Source organism: Eptatretus burgeri, chromosome 7, assembly GCF_056783735.1.
Source record: "Eptatretus burgeri isolate ZD-2024b chromosome 7, Ebu_testis_v1, whole genome shotgun sequence".
NCBI classification, from domain to species: Eukaryota; Metazoa; Chordata; class Myxini; order Myxiniformes; family Myxinidae; genus Eptatretus; species Eptatretus burgeri.
This window is the reverse complement of record NC_140967.1, coordinates 33,609,765-33,633,302: the sequence shown is the minus strand read 5'-3', so window position 1 is coordinate 33,633,302 and position 23,538 is coordinate 33,609,765. Positions and strand designations below refer to the sequence as shown.

The window sequence follows — 23,538 nt, the reverse complement described above, 5'->3', positions numbered from 1 at the left end:
GGAAGATAAAATAAAGCATATTTTATTGATTTTTTTTTTGAGCTGGCAGGATAGCTTCGAGGTCGGAACACTGTCCAGCTGTCTTGTCTGTGTTCGAATTCCGACCCAGACATAAAGGTCATCCTGGTGTCTCACAGGCAGAGTTTAACATCAGCGTGAGTGCCATCCCTCGGATAGACGTTAAATTGGGCGTCCCGTCTACCAGCACCAGTCGGTGGACTTTAAAAATCCCACGACGTCCTTCGCGAAGAGTGGGTGAGCTATCGCCGGCACCACGGCCAAATTCATACAACCGTCGAGGAAGCATATTGTCCGCGCTGACGACGTCATGAGAGAAGCCGATTCGGGGACGGCTGAGGAATTGAGTGCTCGTCCTGCCTTGGTCTCTGCAGTCACCGTTTCTCAGAAATGCTGTGAAAATCAGTATCAAAGTTCTTTAGTTGTTTCCCGATGTTTTTGGGGCATTTTTTTTTAGGGACATTTGCGACCACCACAACCACCAACAACAACAACAACAACAACAACAACAACAACAATAACAACAACGGGGTATGACTGTACGAGTACCCAACCAGGAGCGTGTTCGGTTCGCTTGAAGCTGTCGCTTGCTGTGAGATCGTCAGCTGTTAACTCATGTGTCGTTTAACGAGGTTTTAATTGGTTATTATGTTATCAGTTGTAATGATAAACGATCCACAGAGCGTCGCGACGTCGTGTATAAGTTGTAAGCGCCTTCACCCGCCCAGTGATGGCTTCTTCCTGCGGTTCTACTTGTGCAGCAGGTACAGCAGGCCGTGTCGGCTGTGAAGCGCTTTCCTCTTTATTATCCGTTTCTATTGTTTGCTGCTGTCGCTTCAAACGGTTATTGATCCGTCGATGATTGTCTTTCTGCGTTTTCCTCACGATTGTCGTTCCTCACGGTGTACTGTACTTTGACCAACACCACTCAGAACGTGACCCTCCTGCCGACGCCGCCATGTCTTTGGCCGAGTGGCGATCCAGCTGGAAGTACCCTACCGTCATTCTGTGTGTTTACGGCTTCTTCTGTTCGATACGGCCATCCGAGCCGTACTTGACTCCATACCTGGTCGGCCCGGACAAGAACCTCACGATAGAGGAGGTTTGTGACGCGGGTTGCCCTCCACTTGTAATGCCAAGGACATTGGTGTAAATCTAACGATATTGCTGGGGTGTGCCATTGTGATTTGAACCTGAATGCGACAGCGTGCTGTAAAGGTCGTCCACGCTCACCTGTGAGCTGTCCAGTCCAGGTTCGATTCCGGACCCGGTGTTAAATGTATTGGAGATTTAAAAAAATTTTTTTTAATTCCATTTGATGAATCTTTAAAATACGACTGTTTGATTTTCTGCATGTATAATGTAATGCTTGATTTGTGCATAATCTCAAAGTTCATTGGCACCAGGATTCTCAAAAATAAGGGAAAGTAATTATTATTATTATTATTATTATTATTTTTGTATAATATTTTCTAAATTGTAACAGCATTTGCTTCATTTTAAAAATTTGTCATCAAGTGTAACAAGCTCAAATGAGCTAAGATCCTCGTCCTCTTGATGATGACGTCATTGTGATGTATCAGGTTTGCGATAAATTATCTGTGCTAATGCCCGGCTTGATTCCCGCAAACAAAATTCAAACAGCTTGCCTAGTTCCGGAGATAATGGTATAGGCGATTTTCCATTAGCGGCGATATTATGACGTCAACTTTTTTTCTAGGAAGAATTTCCAAAATCTGAGATGGTCACTGCCTGTGTATGGGCTTTCTGCATATACGTGGCAAGTTTCACGAAGATTCGATGAAAACTCTGGGTTGTGAAACAAAAAATGTCAAAAAATAGGAATGATGTCATAAAAATTGATATGACGTCATGGTGATATATTGTATGCGCGGTAATTCATCTCTGTTAATGCCCTGTTCGATTCCTGCAAACAGAATTCAAAAAGCTTGCCTAGTTTCGGAGATAATTTTTAGGCGATTTCCATTAGCGGAGATATTTTGACGTCATAACTTTTTTTTTCTGGGAGAAATTTTCAAAATCGGAGATGGTTACTGTCTGCGCAGAGTATTTTTACATATATATATATATATGCCAAGTTTGAGGAAGTTTTGATGAAAACTGTAGGCTGTGAAACAAAGTCCACAAGAAGAAGATGAAGAACAACAACGTGAGTAAGACTCCTCCACGAGGATCTAAAAATAGGACTGCATGTCGGAGTTCACACCTGGATCAGGAACAACAGTCAGTCACTCAAACCCCCCGGCTGACTTGTTAGACCCTGATGCTTTTATTGTTGTGAATAAATTTTGGTATATCATGATGATGAAGGTTGGGGTCAAGTTTCATCAAAATCGTGTGTTTGGTTCAAGCAATGTCTCAAGTGTTCATGGACTGACTGACTGACTCACTCACTCACCTACAGACACTGCTCAATCGCATAAGCTCACCTGACTAAAGTCCAGGTGAGCTGGTAATTAGGTTATTGTAATCACCAGACTCGGGGGTGTAATGTTTAGACTTGAGTGTCCATTCTGAATCTGGGAGGTCGGTGGTTAAAACCATGGCAGGGTCATACCAAAGACTTTAAAATGGTATGTGCTGCTTCCTCATAGACCGTGAGCGTCAGCTGTGGCTGTATGGACATGTGGCTCATTTTCCTGATGCTGATCTTGCTCACCAGATTCTCTCAGCGAGGGAGCCTCGTGAGTGGAGAAGACCAATGGGCCAACCACATGCCTCGTGGTTGCAGCAGGTTGATCAGCATCTCAAGGAGATGGAGATGGCCAGGCGGAGGCCCCTGGAGTACCGGCGGAAAGTGGACGCAGCGACGCGCTGCTCTGGCACATGCTCCCATACCTAACCTGACCTGCTTCCTCACTTAAGGCTCAGCATATAAAAGGATAAAACACGGGCAAACAACGATGCAAAGGCAATGCCAAACCACCTCGTGTAACCATTGCTGAGAAACTGCTTTGGCAGCACCATCGCTCAATGAAAAGTGTGGTACATCAAAAAGAAATTTGTCAAAATTATTCCTAATCATCCAGGAAAAGGATGACGGATTCCATTGGACAAAAACAGTGATACTCATACTTTGCCCACATAAAAGGGAAACATTTTAAAGGAAAATTCAATTTGACAGCTTGATCTCTCTGACATCCTCCACAGAATCCAGTCCATACAAGTGCTGAAAATTGTGGGGGCCAGTACACACCCCTGATGAACTCCAGTAACAACTGGAAATAAGTCAGAGATGGTACCACCACATCTCACAGCATTCTCAGTACCAGAGTATAGTTCAGACATCAGATCGATCAGTTTTGGTGGCACCCCACGAAGACCAAGAATCCTCCAGAGGACATCCCGATTCACTGAATCGAACGCTTTATAGTGATCAACATAGCCTGCATGCAGCCCCTGCCGGAACTCTCGTCTGCGTTCGGTGAGGACCCGAAGAGCAAGGATTCAGTCGATCTTTGACCTCTTTGGTGTAAAGCCTGACTGTTCTGGACGCTGGTGCCCAAACAGATGGTGGCAAACCCGATCAAGGATTATCCGAGCAAAGACCTTGCCCGGCACTGAGAGCAGTATCACCCCTCAGTAGTTGTTGCAGTCTTGGCGATCAGCCTTCCCTTTCCAGAGATGGACAACAAGGCCCCTCTTCCAGTCATTTGGGATGATGCCTGTGTTCCAGGCAGAGCACATAACTGCATGCAATGACACGAGTGCAGCATTTCGAACCAGCCTTGAGAACTTCAGCATGGATGCCACAGATTCCTGGAGCTTTACCCCGTTTCAACCGGTTCACCGCAGCCTGAGTGCACGTACAGTTTTATGCCTCAGCTCCCTGAACAGCTCAGCTTTGCCATTCAGCCTGGCCCTGTGACTGATCAATGGTATCCAGTGTCCCTTGAGACAAAATTCTACTTCGCCCTACGGTGAGTTCCAAGACATCCACCAGCAACATCAAGGACAGTGGTCTTGAAGGCACTCCACAACTCTTTAGGCTCTCCAAAAGTTCCCAGACCTCCACTCAGCCTGTTCACAAACTCCTCAGCTGCCATCTGATCCTTGAGTTTGCCAACATCCAGCTGAGGCTGGGATGGTACCATTCTCCTGGATTTAAGGTGCAACTTAAGAGTTGCTACAACAAGCAACTTAAGAGTTGCAAAGTCAAGGAACTTAGTGCTATTCTGGTTCACAGTTCCAGACCCATGGGGACCAACACACAACTCATAACCATTCCTATCAGTTCCAGTCGATGCATTGAAATCCCACAAGACTAGAAGTGTATCTCGCCTGGGCCACTGATCAACCACAGACTCGAGCGTGGTATAGAATGCGTCCTTCACGGTGAGATCACTCGCTTCAGTCGGACGATATATCGAGACCAGGGAAATGACACCCAAGGATTGACGAATCCTTCGTCTGATTAATACGCTGGTTGACCGGTGTTACCCCAATTATCATTGGAGTTGGCTTATTGGACACAGCTACAGCAACTCCTTGGGCATGGTAACTGTCAGAGTAACCAGACCAATAGTAGGTGTAACCACCCACCATGATCTCTCTGAATTCCGGTCTCTGAACCTCAGAGTGCTGCAATCCCGATGTCCAAATGCTTGAGCTCAGATGATAACAGAGACAGGTGATCAACTTCTCTTCGGGATAGGACATTCCAGGCACCCACCCGAAGGGACAGCCACAGGTTAACCCAGGGAGACCACTGTCTAGTGGACGATACCTCAGCACCACCACAACACAATCTCCCGCAATTTGACCCAGGAATGTTACCCCTTGGTTTCCCTCCTATCTTCAAAGATTGGGGGTCCCGAAGGCTTTGCCCCAATTCCGTCATACTGTGAGCTGCTCTGCGAAAGGAAGCTGCACAGGAGGTACGTCCACAGAGTGGGTTTTCAGATTTTATTTTTTTTATGCTTCGAGAATGTTTTGTGGAATGCAGGATTTTCTGGTGGCCAGAGTCCAAGTCCTGCCACCCACCTCCCAATAAGTAGTAACCCAACTGCAGGAGGACGTCCGTAGACAGTTTGGCACAAGATATGGATGGCCGTTGGCTCACAAGGAGCAACTCCGCCCTTTGACAGGTTTTGTTTTTAATCCGGCCGGGTGTCCATATCCAAACACCCTCCTCACCAGGAAACCTGGTGGGGGAGACGATTTAGTTGCCGACAACCCGACCAACAGGGTGCCCGCCCATAGCAACGGCGCAACAGGGGTGCCTATAGCAGTGCCCTGAGATTGAATGTAATGCTGTCCATTACATTGGAAACTTTTTATTTTTTATTTTTTTTGATATCAGAACAGTTGGACATGTGCAGCCAGATACAATTGGCCTACCTGGATTGTGTATCTTCGGAAGAAAATAAAGATTCGGACATCAGGAACCAAGCGAGATTTAATGGCTTCATCTGCCTGAATAGAATATACTTCCCTTTTAGCCTCTTCGAGATGTTGAAGGGTTGGGTTCGATGGAAGACCTTTGCAGGTATCATCATGTTGCTGGTGATTACCTTCTGCAATGTAATCGATGGTCGACATCATGCCAACGGCAGAACCTTTAACTGCTGTCTTTATTACGTTGGAGATTGTGGAGTGCTCATCGCTCTGTCTTTGTAAGATTGTCCTTGAGTCTTCAAGAATTTTTTTTGGGGCCACATTTTCAATTTCCTCACTTGCTCAATTTCCACATTCCTCACTTGCTCCATATAGACGTGTAGATGGGGATTGTCGACACATGTCCAGGTGTTTTTTGGTTGAGGTAAAGTGAGTTGTGGTGTATCGGTGTCGATTTGAGTAGCTGTTGTGGGGCTGATTGTACTGTGTCTGTTAGTACTCTCGCAAAGTGTGCTTTCAATGTCATTCGCCGACGGAAATCTTTTACATATTCTTTAAATTGTAATTGGTCTAGTTGTAGAGCGATTGGGCAAAATTTTAGACCCTTAAATAGCGAGCTTTTTTCAGCCTCACCAAGGGAATGATTGGAAAGATTGATGATCCTGAGCTTTGGGAGATCTTCCAGTTTGGTTGAAGTAGAAGTTCTATTATTGTTTGATTTATTTTCAACCTCAGCAGTGTTTGCTTCCATAGAGGAACAGTTCTGTACGTGATTACGTCGGTTAGTGTAGTGGTTTTTTTTTTTCTTCTTTTCTTTCGATAATGTCTATTTTTGTGCTTATGCTTAAGTTGATTGGAAGTGTCTGTAGCTACCTGGTTATTGTTTAAACTGGGTATATTCTCTTGGAATGGTTTCATATCCTTGTACAATATCTCATCGTGTTTAAATTTCCTTTCCATAACTTTAACAGTGGAGCGATGAGCAACCAGGAGCTTATCACTGAAAACGCATTGTGTGGTGGTATTGTTCAGGATTCACATTCTTCCACAGCTTCTCCTTCTTTTGACTGATTATCTCATTCAGTTTGATTAATTGTATTTCTACTTCTATTATTACGATCTTCATAAGTTGTTGAGCAGTGTCCCATAGTAGTAGGTTCCAATGTGCAGTGATGACGTCACTATGGGTTTGATCAGCGAGGCAGGATTTTTGTATTTTTTTTTTTTTTTTTTTAAACTGTAGATTGTGGTTGAGATGGGAAGATTTATGTGAGCAGTGATATCAATAACGTGGAGAGAGCTGGCTGAGGACAGGGGCAAGTGGAGGAGTGTCAAACCAGGGCAGAAGATTTGTACTGTTGGACCTCACTCCTTATAAAGTGAAGAGACCAGTGGTGTGGTGGTAAAAAAATTGTGTGGGTAAACTATACGAATGTCAGTTGAGGCTGGGAAGCAGCCAAACTTGAAGGTTAAGCCGTTGAGGTGTGTCCATGGACCACAAGGCCCAAGGTGCACAAAGCATGGGGAGGGTGTGGGAGGGGGTAGTGCTCTCTCTCTCTGTCTCTGTCTCTCTCTCCACGAGCAGCAGCGTGGCGTATCAATTGTGGGGGATCTTTGGGCCGCTGCTGTGGGTCAGTTTGTTCAGTACTGACTGGGGTTACTCTTTAAACAACTGGAAGGGCACTCAGTGGAGTGCATACCTCCGCCACGTCATGCCTGATCTATGAGAACATATCGGGCCCAATACATGTATGAAATATCATGCTACACAGAACTGTATCGTTTATGGCCCCATCTCTCAATGGTGAAGAATCACTTTAAAAATTATAGTAGTCAGATCCGGATCCAGATCTTCACCAAAATCTAATCATTTCGTCCTTGTCACACACCGAACCTGTCCACAGAATTTCATCCGGATCCATTCACAACTTTTTGACACATCCTGTACACAGACAGACAGAAAGGGGTGAAAACATAACCTCCTTCACCTTCGGTGGTGGAGGTAATAACAACAACAACTAGAAGGGCACGGACATTTTTCTGTCTCGATCCCACAACAATTGAAATTTACAATTGCACCAATCTGCAACTACCTCGAACATGGACATCTTCATACAGTTGTTACTATTGCCACCTACAACAAAAATGTCAGATGTCGTGATGGCAATCCGTAAAAAGATTGTGGAGTCATTCCATCCTCTTGTTTGGTTGTTATTTGGGGATTCCATCCCCAAATGTTTTTTCTGACTTTTATATTGTTGATGGGTCTGATGGTGATGCATGCATGTATATGAAAGGAAGATGGCTGACAGTTGCAACAGGTACTGTGCTCGTCTAAAGAGCTGCATTGAAACCATTTCAAGCAGGTATTGTCCTAATGTCCCTGTTTAAGAAATCATCTTATACGCTTTCATACATCCATCCATTGGGACCATACTCTGTGTAGAGCGTTGGTGCTGCCTAAGCAGTCTCTTTGGCTATTGGGCACAATCCTGGACAAGTTGCCACTCCGACACAGGATACCAGCAAACTGGCACTCATTTTGCCGACCTCGGAAGAATGACAGGCCGAGTTAACCCCACCTGGTATTGATTCAACAGCTGAGCGGGATTTGAACTCAGGACCCTAGGATCCCAAGCCCCCACCTGAACCATGAAGCCAACACCAGGCATATACGCTCTCATATCAAGTATTTAGTCACATCTTTCGATGTTTCTTTGACCTTACAAATTACCACATTCAAGGCCTTGCTTGTCTCCCGTGGAATGCATGTCCTCCTCGAGTGGGAAGCCACATCTCTGAAATGGCACCGTACCCAAGACGTGTTGTTGTTTGCCCATCAAGCATTTCTTTATTCCTGTCGAAATCGTCAATAACGGCCTCAAAAAAGCTGGCTGGATTATTAGTGAACATTCTCCATTCCATGCCAAGCACAGATATCTTCTGTGTGCAACATTTGATCCTTTGCAACAGATGTAATAAATCGCCTGATTTCATCACACAATACAATGTCCAAGGGCATGCAGTGTTTCAACCAAGTGTATACTGCTGATATCTTGGCATGTCTAAACACCAAGTCCTAGTGTTAGAGATGTACTGATGTTCTGATAAAGCACTATGATATTGTTACGAATCTGGAAGCCATTTGCACACAACAGCCAGAATCCCCGCAGTTCAGTTATTTCAATAAGTATGTGTTTATAGTTAGGGTCCTGTCCTTCTGTCGAATGCAGTGTTTCTCAACCTTTTTTTGTCCCACGCCTGGATTTGATTATCAAAAAAATCGTACGCACCACCATGATTGGAGAAACTACAGTATATACTACATATGTATTCAAAAGGCTTTATTAAAACTTTATTGCAAATTTTATTGGATTCGCTATATATGCTAGATATATCCCTTATTGTCGGGTTTTCCGTCTGTGTGTGTGTCTGCAACACGAGGCTCCACAGCACGAACCAGCGAACCGATTTCGATGAAACTTTGCCAACAGGTGCCATATGGTCTGGGAATGTGCGCGTTTGAATTTCGTTGCCCAGCAACCACCCGTTGCTGTGCAGCGGCCGAAAAATCGCGTACAGTATTTTCAATACTTGTCCTTCAGTTTTGAATGTAGAGAAACGAGACTTCGGAATTAAACACTTCGAGATATTTAGAAAATTTTACTAGAGCCGATTTTTGATTGAGGTTTTATTTTTCAAATGGTAGTCCTTCAAAAATCGGGTGTCTATTTACCGTCATTTTTATGAAGGGCTTAGGAAAGTGGGTGGAGCTTAGGGAAAGTGGACGTGGTTGATGAAAAGTGAGAGTGGCGTAGGAAATTGGGCGTGGCTTATGAAAAATATTGTGTGGCTCAGGAGGTGTGGTCAAACGAGAGCATTGAGAGAAGTTTATCGGGTTTTCCGTGTGTGTGTGTGTGTGTGTGTGTGTGTGTGTGTGTGTGTGTGTGTGTGTGTTTGTGTCTGCAACGCGAGGCTCCACAGCACAAACCAGCAAACCGATTATTTTTCAAATGGTAGTCCTTCAAAAATAGGGTGTCTATTTACTGTCATTTTTTATGAGGAGTGCCAGTTGGCAAAATACGCAATAGGAAAAATCTTGCCAGGCAGAGGAACAATCGTATGTGAAACAATACGTCTTGGCAATGAATCTTCGTCGGTGGATCGGTCAGAATGAAAAGCATCGTATCCAGCGTTTCGATCCTAGCGAATCCCTCGTCGCCTACCGGCTTGTTCAATTGCTACTCGCTTCAATGGGAGTCCTGCCCTTGACGCTGGCTGCAGATTTGTTTGATTCGAGGAACCAATTTTTTCAGTTTCAGCCTTAAATCACCACGTTTCGTCATTTCCAGTCGATTTCTCTTAGCTTTCTCTCTCTTTCTCTCGAAAGCGATCATATATTAATTCATTAATGCTGAATCCTCATGCCCCACCAAAATATTGCCACGCCCCACCTTGAGAAACACTGGTCTAATTGGTTAATTTCATGTGTGCGCTGCGGGTTTCTTTTATAGTCAGGTTTTTTTACATCTTTAAATCTTCCTCCCAAACAAATCAATCCTCCACCTCTTCGCACCACCAACTCCATTGCCCACGTGTTTTTGGCTGAAGGCGTGGGCGGAGCCTCCATCGCCTCAGATCAAGGCTCCGCTCCGAAGAAGGGCATGGAGCGTTTCCTCCAGCCAATGGGAAGCCAGAATACCAGCACTTGCTTCGGCAGTACATATGCAAAAATTGAAACTACAGAGCCTCTTCGAGGGGTGGGCCACCGAGACACCCCGACACACGCCCCATCCAATGAGGAGGCGAGTTACCTCAGGACGGACCCCTCCCACCTCACGTGAGGAATGAGTAATAGAGGGGGCGATCCGGCCGGCGAAAGAAAGAAAGCCTCGTCGCCTTGTTTGCCCTCATTTTGCCTGCTGGGATCGTCTTGCTTTGCCTGCTGGCATTCTAGTCTTTCCCGCAAGTGCTCGTCTCGTCTCGTCCGTTCTCATGCTTGCTCGCGTCCATTGTATCATTCCCGGTCCCTGGTGCTTGGTGTGGGTTCGAGTCCCCCTCCCCCCCGAACCAGCTCGTCTCGACCAGACCGCACGAGGTGGAAAGGTGCCCAACCGAACTCTTACCCTCAGCTTGCCTTCCCTCCCAAGCTGAAGGGTCGAATACGGCCCCATTTCGTGTGTGCGTGTGTGTGTGTGTGTGTGTGTGTGTGTGTGTGTGTGTGTGTGTGTGTGTGTGTGTGTGTGTGTGTGTGTGTGTGTGTGTGTGTGTGTGTGTGTCACCAGTCTGTTAAGTAGAAATTGTATAAGTGTTGATTGCTCATTGTACATTGCATTATATTTGTGATTAAGTCTGCTCTGTGTCTCCCTCCCAATTGTAAATAAATATCTGTTTAATGTTCCAGTTGGTTGCCTATCGTTTCTACCATTGACCCAGCACGGTGCGGGCTTGAGAAGTAGTAAGGCCGTTTGTGCCGTAAGTTGTCAGTGGGACTGGCGCGGCTCTGGTAACTCCCGCTCGGTTACACCGGACCCGAGTCAGTACATGCGACTCGGTTCGGACAGAGTCTACCGAGGGTGTGGCTTCCCCTGTAGCTAGACGGCGTGAGTACTTGGGTAAATTGGAATAGACAAGTGGACCCTACCTCACACCGTCAAAATATTAGTGACCACGGTCCTTTTAAGTGATCCGGGTGATGACCTTTTAATTCCGGTGTTTGGTGGGAGACGGCCCGACTGCTCCGTCTGGCGGTCGTCCTCGCCACCGAACCTGGCACCACAACAATATTATGGTATCTGAACTTTGGCAGAATTATTTCCTGCTTTGTACTGCTATTGGCACCCAAGTAGTTCCCCCACCCCCACCCCCATTTGTGCTCCAAAAAATAAAATGATAAATGTTTGGCACAAACTTTCTTCCAAGCAAAATCCTGCTGTGCTTCTTCCCCTGAAAGAGTCAATAAACCTTGTGCGTTGACTCAACAGTGTCATTACCTCCGCCACCAAAGGTGGATGGAGGTTGTTTTCACCCACATCCATCTGTCTGTGGGCAAGATATCTCAAAAGGTTGTGGACGGATTCGGATTAAACTTGGTATACAGTTTGGGTGTGTGACGTGAACTAGTTGATTCGATTTTGGTTGACTGGCCAGATTCGGACATGGATATGAGACTTTAAAAAAAAAAATTACTCTGCATCTGTTTTGCCAGTACTGTCTCTTCGATTTCTGACATAAGTCTCTGAAACTCTTTATCAACAGCCCCATTGCACTCCAACCTCTCGGCCTTGCTTAAAACGCTGTTTATGTTCCTTTCAGATATGTAATTAGAATAACAAGAGTGGTGATATTTTGCATCAGAGGGAGAGGTTCGGAAACGATAGCATTTGCATGCACTGTTTATTTTTGCTTTCTCTCAGTTGCTCTAAGAATTTTAGATCTTGTACATTTAATTGGCCTGTAATCGGTGCTGATGCGTGAAAGCCTTTCCCCTGCCTTTGTTCTGTGGGTACCTTTGAAAAGAATCACGAATAAAACGGTGCTCTCTGATGTTAAAACCACTCGTGTCTTTTCTGCTCAGTCTTTGAGGAAGGGAATCGTTGGTCGAACCATCAAAGGTTGAAATTCATTCAAATAAGCTCTTTGACTTTAGCCGAGCCTGGTGGACAACATTCCTCTTGCTGGTGTACCCATTGACTCAACACCATTTATGACATGATGGTTTCATCTTTGCGCTGAGTATCTGGGACTTCAGTCGTTGTTTAGTGCACTCGTAAACCCCATGCTTCCTCTGCTCAGGTGCATCTAAAGGAGGTTTCGACCCTTCTTTTGTTGAGATTTCGACTGAAGGGTCTTTGCTGCTTCCTTCGAGAACTTTGAGTCATACAATGGTGTCGATCATCAATGCGATTCCTTTTACATGGAAACTTCTGTATGGATATCTATTATCCATCTCATCCAGCCACCGATAACAGTCCTGACAAACATTCAGTATATAGGAGAATTGCGCGATTGGATCAAGCTAAATATTTTGCTGTAGTCAAGCATTGGTAATATTTTCAGGAGGAAAAACTTACCTCTATCCATATTCAGTGATTACTTTAATTATCGAAATAATCTTGCTGTCATAGGAATACACTATAAATGTCATTTTCACATTTTCTATGTCATAGTTAATTATAACAAAACAAGTTTGTCCAGGTTTCAGGGTGGCGGTAATTTAGCAGTAATCTGCTGTGTTTCCTGGGCTATAAGGAACATGACCTATTTGCAGGAATGTCTACTTTGATTTGTGCATGTAGATGAAGCATGGCAAATCTAAAACAATTTGTCGACTCAAATGGTAAAAACGAGGGTCACAATGAGTGTAAATGCTGATGAGAATAACGAAACTGGGTCAATTGAGTGGAAGCTGTAGTGTTATCCAATCTGATATGCCCTTGTGAAAATCCTTGAGTTTACAGGCAATGTTTTGCAAATGCAAACCAAGCTGTTAGCGATGTTGAGGACGAGGATGTTTGTTAGCATGACTAACAAATCGGCGTTCACAAACTATGCCCAACGATAGCCTAACTCATCCATATCGTGCGGCAGTTTATCATTGCCGGTGACGTAGGGTTTGTTATTCATAGGCTGCCACTCAACGATTTAAATGGCTGCATCTCCACTATTGAAAGTAGACGCTTGCGCTCAACAATTGGATTTTTTTTACACTCAACGACTTTTAAACGGTACCACTCAACTATTTTCATTGTTTACAATGAACGATTTAAATTGCTGTCACTCGCCTTTGTTTTTTTTGACGCTGGCGCTCGGAAATTTTAATCGTTTCTATTGAACGTGCTAAATCGCTCAAACTCCACTATTGAAAGGAGACGCTTGCGCTCAACAATTGGATTTTTTTACACTCAACGACTTTTAAACGTTACCACTCAGCTATTTTCATTGTTTACAATGAACGATTTAAATTGCTGTCACTCGCCTTTGTTTTTTGATGCTGGGGTTTGGAAATTTGAAGCGTTTCTTCTGAACGTGTTAAAATGCTCAAACTCGACTATTTTGAATAGACACTGCCGATGGACAATTGGAATCATAGCCAAGCTAGACATCGAAGTGTGAACATCCTCGTCATGCCAAAGAAAAGTTTGAAGAATGCAAATAAGTGTCCTGGCCGTGGCCGTGGACGCTGACGCAAGGACGATCCATAATACCGACGTCTTTCAGCCTATGAGTAACTTAAAAGTAACGTCTGTCGATGTGTGCCAACAACACGTTAATCATAGGTTAGAAATAAGTTTCGGGTACGCTAAACATTACCTCGGCGTGTCTCAACTTATGATTAACTTACAAGTAGCATGTGTTGACGTCTGTCAACGATCGCAGACCGTGCATACAACTTGTGGCCAGCGTAGGGGAACGTGTGAGTCATACGCCCGCATACGTCGTGAAATTTCAAGCATGAAAAAATTTGAGGACAACCAAAAAGTACAACGTTTAAAGCCAACGTACAACGACGTATGGCAGTGTTTTTCAGCGTGCTCTCAATGTTATCAAAACTTACCCATAACGTATTCAACGTGTGCCAGCGTTTTAGAAAAAAAATTCAAAAATCGGCATACGTTGGCTAAAACGTCAAGGTGTGACCGGGCCTTAAGGAGGGGAGTTTATGAGCGAAGGGGGGGGGGGTGTAGGAAATTATGGTTGTTGGGAAGGAGGTGTAGGGTGCTGTTAAGTGAGTGAAGGAAAAATATTGTCATTTTGTTTCTATAAGAATGCTTTTTGGTGTGCTTGCCTTGCAGGTAAACAACCAAATGTTCCCTGTGTGGACGTATTCTTATCTGGTGCTGCTGTTCCCAGTTTTCCTTGCCACGGACTACCTGCGCTACAAGCCACTGATTGTGCTTCAAGGCACTGCCTTTATTGTGACATGGCTTTTGTTGCTCTTTGCACAAGGCATCATGGCCATGCAGGCTGTGGAATTTACCTTCGGCCTGAGCAGTGCAACAGAAGTTGCCTACTATTCGTACATCTACAGTGTGGTCCCTTCCACCAAATATCAGATGGTGACCGGCCAGTGCCGCAGCGCAACTCTGATTGGATACACCGCTGGCTCAGTTATTGGACAGATCCTTGTGTCAGCGGCTGGAGTCTCTTATTTCGTTCTCAATATCATCTCCATGACATGTGTGTCCATTGCCTTTCTCACTTCCTGTTTACTTCCCACACCTCAACACAGCATGTTCTTCCATCGGGATTTAACTGCGAACACTGTTGATAGAAAAATGAGCATTGGACAAATCTCAATTGACAATGATATTCATTCTGAGAAAAAGATTTGTCAGAGTAATTCGTCAGTCTGTGTCTCAGACATTCCAAAAGAATTTGAACCTGCTGAGTTTGTTGATCTTCCTTTAAATCTCTTGCCAGCTTCAGCAGTGGTATCTCCTATGGTGGTTTTTTCACAGCTCTGGAAAGACTTTTTAAATTGTTACACAAATAAATCTCTGCTTCTATGGTCGGTGTGGTGGGCACTGGCTACCTGTGGCTACCTCCAGGTCGTTAATTATGTACAGACATTGTGGAGCACTGTGGGAGCCAATGCTACAGTCTACAATGGTGGTGTTGAAGCCATCTCGACGCTCACTGGTGTGTTTAAACCCAACACTCTTGCTTTCACACAAGTATTTTTGTTGCCTACATAATGGCAGTGCTATGCTGTACTTATTGACAGTTTGGGGGAGGGGGATGGGGAGTTGTATTGTATGAAATGGTATGTAACTGCTGGTACTCTAGTTCATTTTGCAACATTATATTCCTCTTCAGCCTCAGAAACAGTAAATAGTGCAAATACATCCAAACCGATTGTGAAAAATGTCAGGATGCAAAATACATTTTTATACCAGTTGGACCATTTAATGGCAGTTTCAACTAGAGTACTTAAAACCTTAATCCTCGGAGTTTGTAAAGCATTGTTACCACGTGCACGCCAAGTGGAACGAGGGGTTAAGCAATTGGCTGACGTCCATTTGTCCGTCCATCTGTCTGTCTTCAAACGTCAGTTTTGATCGAGAAACAACCTGATCTAAATAGAATGTTACATTTTAAACATTAATCGGAAAACGAACCTGTAGTTTAACAGTACTTTGGCTCTGAATTCGTTCAGATCAGACATGCGTAGAGAGGAGCGAAATAATGTTTTGTTTTGGTTTTTTCCCTTGTCCGCCTGTCTGGCAGTCAAACAAAGTTGGAAATCATTCCAAAGAGGAAACTTACTGTTTTAAAGGACATAAACAACAGGCACGAAGAACTAATGTAACGTGTTGGATAGTGTGGTATAATGAACTCTGCAGTAATTTCCGGAATAAATTAATTTCTACGACATTTACAATCGTTATTACCTTCACATTCTGCGAAAGGTTATGTTTTGGTCGGCGTGTATTTATTTATTTATTTATTTATTTGTAATCTTGTGATTCATATAACTCAAAAAGTATTAAACCGAATTGCATGAAATTTGGTGGGATGATTGGTTATTAGCCAGGAAGCATTCGATTAGATTTTGGGATCGTTCAGGTCAAAGGTCAAGGTCAAGGTCACGAAAAGGTCAAAATCGTCTTTTTACGATAACACGGTCAATTTTTATTCAATTTGCATGCAACTAACGCCAAAATGTTCAGAATTCAACGCCTCATCTTGTGACATGCAATATGACACAATGGCGCCCACATTCTTGTTACCGGTTAGGGGTCAAAGGTCAGGGGGTCACGACCTTGAAAAATATGCGGTTTTTGTCATGCGGTCAATTATTGTCCGCTTTACATGAACCCAGCACCAAAATGTTCAGAATTTAATGCCCAATCTTGTGACACAATGATGTCATAACACATGTCACCGGTTGGGGTAAAATGTCGGGGGGGGGGGGGTCATGCCCTTGAAAAATATGCGGTTTTCGGCATAACTCAGTCAATTCTTATTCGATTTGCATGAAACCAGCATCAAACGAGATTACCTTCTCTTGTTGAAACGCTGTATTCACCGAGCTTGCGAGTGAAGACTCGCCAAAACGACGTGAGTTGATTGTTGGTTAGTCCGTAGCCACTCGCCAAAACGACGTGAGTTGATTGTTGTTTAGTCCGTAGCCCCCGAAAGTCGGGGGGGGTCATGACATCATAGATATGTGGTTTGTGTCATAAGACCATTCATATGAAACCAGTCCTCCACACTCATACCAAGAACAAAAAAAGTAGTGGCGGCGAAGGTATGCGCTCTCTGAGTGCCCGTTCTAGTTTTATACAGTATTCAAACACTGTAGAACAAAAATCGCTTTCTTTGCATTTTCAGAACCCTTCCGTTTTGCAGTACTTGGACATGTTTAATAGGGTCGTGCATATAAGACTGCTTCAATAGCGCTAAACTCCCGGAATACAATTGAAGTATATACGTGAACACTGCATGAGGTAATGTGTTCTATGAATTCTCCAGTTTTATAAACCTTTCGGGTTTGGCTTAAACATTTTGTTTACACATGGGGGTTTATTGAAGAAGAACATTATCTCAACCGTGACAAAGACGCAAAGACTCGCAGGCAGGTCGGTGGCCCTTGTTAACTTATCTGGAAATGGAATTCCAGATAAGGTATTGTCATCGTCCACCGTCCGTCCGTCAACTATTTTGACTTCTCCGGCCAAACCGCTGGGCCGATCCGCCTGAAATTTATCAGAAACGTTCCGCTCCTGATTGGTAAAGGCCCGGTCACACCTTGACGTTTTAGCCAACGTATGCCGATTTTTGAATTTTTTTTCTAAAACGCTGGCACACGTTGAATACGTTATGGGTAAGTTTTGATAACATTGAGAGCACGCTGAAAAACACTGCCATACGTCGTTGTACGTTGGCTTTAAACGTTGTACTTTTTGGTTGTCCTCAAATTTTTTCATGCTTGAAATTTCACGACGTATGCCGGCGTATGACTCGCACGTTCTGCTGCGCTGGCCACAAGTTGTATGCACGGTCTGCGATCGCTGACAGACGTCAACACATGCTACTTGTAAGTTAATCATAAGTTGAGACACGCCGAGGTAATGTTTAGCGTACCCGAAACTTATTTCTAACCTATGATTAACGTGTTGTTGGCACGTTACGCGATCGTTGCCACACGTCGACAGACGTTACTTTTAAGTAACTCATAGGCTGAAAGACGTCGGTATAATGGATCGTCCTTGCGTCAGCGTCCACGGCCACGGCCAGGACACTTATTTGCAGCATTCTTCAAACTTTTCTTCGGCATGACGAGGATGTTCACACTTCGATGTCTAGCTTGGCTATGATTCCAATTGTCCATCGGCAGAGTATAGTTAAAATAGTCGAGTTTGAGCGTTTTAACACGTTCAGAAGAAACGCTTCAAATTTCCAAACCCCAGCGTCAAAAAACAAAGGCGAGTGACAGCAATTTAAATCGTTCATTGTAAACAATGAAAATAGTTGAGTGGTACCGTTTAAAAGTCGTTGAGTGTAAAAAAATCGAATTGTTGAGCGCAAGCGTCTACTTTCAATAGTAGGGTTTGAGCGATTTAACACGTTCAATAGAAACGATTAAAATTTCCGAGCGCCAGCGTCAAAAAACAAAGGCGAGTGACAGCAATTTAAATCGTTCATTGTAAACAATGAAACTAGCTGAGTGGTACCGTTTAAAAGTCGTTGAGTGTAAAAAAAAAATCCAATTGTTGAGCGCAAGCGTCGACTTTCAATAGTGGAGATGCAGCCATTTAAATCGTTGAGTTTATCATTTAAATCATTAAACGCAAGGACGATCCATCATAACCCACACCCTCCCCCTCACACTCACCTACTACTGCCAACATGAACAAACTACTACTAATACTAATACTGATACTGATACTGCTGACATGGACATCGACTCAAAAAGGACTCGAAAACACTGTTGGGTTCCCCTTTTATGAGCAGCATTTTTATATACCAATTCCCAAAATCGCTGCGAACAAGTCTTTATATGGCAGTTGTAAGCTAGAAACACGTTAATTTTTTTTTTGTCGACCGGAAGACGTCATTGGAATACGTCGATGTGTGTTGGGACTACGTAAAGAATTGGTTCAAAGCACGTCAAACATAAGTCAGAAATAAGTTTCGCGTAAAAAAGACATTACCGCGACGTGTTTCGACTTATGAGTAGCTTATAAGTAGCCTTTGTGGACGTGTGTAAGCGTCCACATATCGTGTGTAAAACTTATCCCCATCGCATGCGGAACGTGTGTCGTACGTCGTAAAATTTTGAACATGTTTAAAATTTCTTGATGTACTCTACTTACTACGACGTATGATAGCGTACTTTAGCGTTCTACTCACGTATACCAAACTTACTCATACCGTATTTGACGTGCCCCAACGTTTTAGACACATTTTTCTTAGGTCGGCATACGCTGGCAAGATCGCCAAGGTGTGACTGCGATGTTGACACTTCCATTTCTACGGCAGTTATGATTCGAATCGTTGTGCGTCAGCCTTTTAATAGGCTACGTCACGACATCGTCGGCGATGCGTGCAACGCGCTATGCCTAAGTTAGACTATCGTTGGGCATCGGTTGTGTCGGCCGACAACAGGTTCAGCATTCGTTGGTATAAGTTATCTATAACACAACGAAACGTTCTGTGTTGTTACCAATGCGTTATACATAAGACCAAGTCGCTATGAATACGTCCGAATCTTTAAAAAAAAAAACATCAAAAGTTCAACGTAAGCCAGCGTTTTACATAAATTTTAATACGTTGCCATCGCGGGCTAAAATGTCAAGGTGTGACCGGGCCTTTTGTTCCGCATTTTTTCCCCACCATGTAACCGCCTTTTAGTCTTCCCTACAGTGCTTCAAGCAGGTGGTGCACCCCCATCTTGTGTTGTCCCCCATCCTTACCAACATAATCTTTTATACCACCATTCAACATTGTGTGCCTGTTTTTGGCTTAATGGATATGGTGTTGAGATTGGGATCTTAGGGTGCCGAGTTCAAATCCTGCTTGGACAATGAATTAATACCAGGTGCGGTTGACTCAGCTTATTATCCTTCAAGGTCGGCAAAATGAGTATCAGCTTGCTGGAATGATTGAGCCATTCGAGTATACTGCGTCGGAGTGGCGACTCGTCCAGGATTGTGCCCAATAGCCCAGGAGACTGCTTCGGTAGCACCGACGCTCTGTACAGATAAGAGTATGGTCTCAATGGATTTGGATTTTTTATTTATAAATATCTATATATTTTTTTGGATTCACCATTGCCTTGCAGGTTTCCTCTGCTGGTCTGCAGACCAACCAGAAGTCATTCCTCTGCCTACCTGCTCAAATGTCTATGATGGCATTTTTTCCCTCCATAGCTCCTTTCTTTTCCTTGAGCCTCGATATTGCATACAAAAAAACCCCCGATAAAATTGATATGTCCTGCTTTCCTCGGAAGTAAATTGCATCTTGATGTAACCCGTATCAACTTGTCCCAAATACATGGTCTCAGCGATTGTCTCAAACTGGTCTGATATCATTTCTGATTAAGCAATTTAATTTTTAAATCATTCCAGTTATTGCTTTGTTTCTCAAAGTCTGCAACCAGAAACAGCCAAATCTATGCATTTTATGGAAATCAAAATAAATAATTGTAGGTTTTTTTTTTTTTTTTTTTTTTTTTTTGTTTGTTTGTTTATTTTATTTTTAGCTGTCAATGTGAACACAACTATTTTGGTTTGTGTGTTACAACACAAATTGCCATTTCTACATGTCTTACAGACTTTGACCTGCTTGGCTTCACAGTATGACATTGTTTTTGGCTAGGGTGGCCACTGATGGAATCAAGAATACTGGACACTTTCCTGCCGGCTGCCACCCCTCCCCCCCGCCCCCCCCCCCACGCACATGCGCAAAATGATCATGTTAAGACCAGGCCAATATCACTCTATAATTCCAGGTGTGTGTGTGTGTGTGTGTGTGTGTGTGTGTGTGTGTGTGTGTGTGTGTGTGTGTGTGTGTGCCCGCTGTTTCTTGACAACCACTGGTCCAATCTAATTGAAACTTGCCACGTATATTGCTGGGGACCCGAGTATGTGCCTTTTCAAAGTTTGATATTAATCGGACAAGTGCTTCCCAAGTTGTGGCCATTTATTTACCAAACCAATGACAAGACACGTTGCTGCGTAGGCATGGCCAATGGGGAAAGGGCGCCATTTAGTTACCGTGGCGTAGGAGTGGCAATGGTCAATGGCAGCGATTGTCATGGCAAGCAAAGACAGGGAGGTAAACTTGATTTTAATTTGGATTTTAATTAACTCTGTGTGGAAGTATCACAGCAGTTGTTACTTCAGTGCAAGCGATAATTCATGGAATGATGTGAACATTCCGTACGGGCACGCACCACTTCCGGATAGTGATGACTTGCTGTATTCTAATAATTTCTCTTTCTTATCCGCATTTATAGATAAACACAATGGCCCAATCCAGTCGTCGTTTATGAGAGCGAAGGAACGGCCTGTGTGGTTGTTTGTTTGAAAGTTTTTGTTTTTTTTGGTTTGCATGTACGGGCATGCCAGAGCGGAGGAACGGCCTGTGTAGTTGTTGTTTCTGGCAAGCGGTTTGCAAGTTTTTATTTTTTTATTTTTAAATACACGTACGGCCACGCACGTACTAGTAATTTAAAATGAGCATTGCAATTGTTTTTGTGCACTGCTGTATTAGTATTATTTATTTATTTTATTTTGATTCAATTTCATTTGTATAGATTATCGAGGCTCGTGGAGGAGCTCAAATAGAATGGAAGGAAACACCAACAGCATAGTAGAGGTAAGTGTGAGATCAAGGGGGTGGGGGGGGGGTGAGCAAGCTGTGCACAAGCTGAATGAAACACAGCAAGAAGAGAAATGAGAAGGTGAGGATGAAATGGAAAAGGAATGAACAAACGGAAATAGGTGAGGGAGAGGGAGGAAAATCACAATAACCTGGAAAAAAGGATTGCTTTGGATCTGTTCTACTTGAATGTGGTTATTTGGGGTAGAATAAATTGTGAGTGGATTGGGGGGGGGGTGGTGACCTGAGGTAGTGGTGAGCAGCTGTCTTGAAGCCCTGGAGGGAAGAATAGGGAATTAACAGATTGGGGAAGTTGGTTCCACAGAAGAGGAAAAATGAGTGCAGGTGTTGGAATTTTGGGAGTTTAACAAGAAGAGGGTTACTGGCAGATTGTGTGTGCCATGCAGAAACCTCGGAGAGGCAGAGCCAATAGAGGGCAGAGGGTGCAAGATGAAAAAGGAGGTGGTAGACTATACAGAGGCCACCAACCTGTCTGCGATGTGAGAGTAACAGGCCAAACTGCTAAGTTTCGTCACAGGAGATCCCAATGATTTTGAGGGCCTTTCTTTCCATGGCATCAAGAAGGGCAATGCGAGAGGCAGGGGTGCCAGCCAAAAGGGAAGAGCAGTACTCCATTGTGTGAATAAAAGCCTTGTAGGTTAACAGTTCATATTGGCCAAGGAAAGACCTTGCATGATTTAGGATGCCCATGAATCGGAAAACAAACTTGTAGCTTAGCAGTACTTTGGCTCTGAATTTGTCCCGATTGCACACACGCAAAGAGAAGATAATTTTGAAGTGGCGAAGCCGCTTCAATATTTGGGTGTCATTCCATCCGTCCGTAAAAAATGAAGAAGAAGAAACTTTCTAACCCCACCGTGTTTAATTCTAATGGGTTTCGTTCGTTTCTCGGCTTTGCTTATTCCATATTAAAAATGCCAAACTGAACCGCTTCCTTTGGACACTGGTGCGTTTTTGAAATTTTTTTAACTCTTCCTATCTGGTGGGATAATTAAAAAAAATTGAAAATCATTCCAAACAGGAAACTTACTGTTTTTAAGGACGTTATACAGGACACAAACAACAGGCATGAAGAACGAATGTAACACGTTTCATAAGGTGGTGTAAAAGACGATGCATCAGTGGTGGTAAACTTCTGAAATTTTTGTTTCTCCCACCTTTAAAATCTTTATTTTATTTCAATTGAATAATATACTTCAACACTAAAACACAAATTGCCTTATTGGCACTTTCAAAAACCGAGCTGTTTAGCAGTACTTGGACAAATTATTACGTCATTTTACATCATCAGATCAATCAAATCTGCTGCTCGCCAATTTCCCACTGAATGGGGAAGGTGTTCTATGGACCCCAGTTTCTTTTGTGATATAATCCAGGTAAACCATAGATTGTGAACTCACTCTGATTTATAATGAGTTCCCTTACAAGGAACTTTCACCAGGAGGCCATTAGACCCATTAAGCTTACACAATGGTTGCCATCCTAGGGTTTCATGGTCTGGGTTCCCAGTATCAGGAACCATCATGCATTCAGATGTGAATGTTGCATGTGTCAATCCTTTATTCATGTATTTCTGAAATGGTACATCGGTTGCAACACCATGAGTATGATTGCTGTTGTAAAGGTGTTTGACCAGGTTTCCATCGGATTTGTCGACATAACCTTTGTCTAAAAAAAAAGTTTTTGTTTTTGTACTCTCACCAACATGTATGTGTTTTTAAATATATTTATTTATTTTTGTTTTTTTTTGCAGCTGCCATGGCATCATTTGCTGTGGGTTACATCCATGTAGACTGGGCTGTGTGGGGTGAAGTGGCTCTTGGAGCGTTCTCCATACTGGACGCTGGAATGCTGATTATCATGGCATTGATTGAAAATATCTGGGTGTGCTACAGCTTATACATCGTGTTTAAAGGATCATACATGTTCCTCATTACCATATCCACGTATGTTGATCCTGCATCGCAATGCTTCACTGGAAGAACAGTCGTGGTTTGAAACACAATTTGGTATGAGAGGTTATTATTGAAGCGAGAAGGCATTTTGTATCTCACGTCCATACCATGCATCATTGTCATCTCACAGCTAGCTGTGTTGCATGGCAAAACCTTAGACATTGCCAATATAACTTGGAGCTCTTCTCTCACATGGGTTCGCATCAGTGTTGGGGAACACAGCTTGTACTTCTGATGTAGTGCCCCTGATAGGTTAGTGAAGGAATTTGGAATCTGACAATGACTTGCCTGCTCCATTGCTAACGGACCACTTTTAGTTGGCAGAAAGTGACCACAAAATGCAGGTTTTATTGTA

At 43.6% G+C, this 23,538-nt stretch overlaps 1 protein-coding gene across 1 annotated transcript in view; it reads left to right on the top strand.

Annotated features, from left to right (window-relative positions):
- Positions 1-362: 362 nt before the first annotated feature.
- LOC147022993 (thiamine transporter 1-like) overlaps positions 363-23,538 on the top strand; it is a 28,228-nt gene continuing 5,052 nt past the window's right edge. The window contains exons 1-4 of the mRNA XM_085887996.1: positions 363-782; positions 951-1,120; positions 14,172-15,018; positions 22,982-23,174. Coding sequence (XP_085744122.1) covers positions 749-782; positions 951-1,120; positions 14,172-15,018; positions 22,982-23,174 — 1,244 coding nt within the window. The 5' untranslated portion in view covers positions 363-748. The remainder of the gene's footprint in view (positions 783-950; positions 1,121-14,171; positions 15,019-22,981; positions 23,175-23,538) is intronic.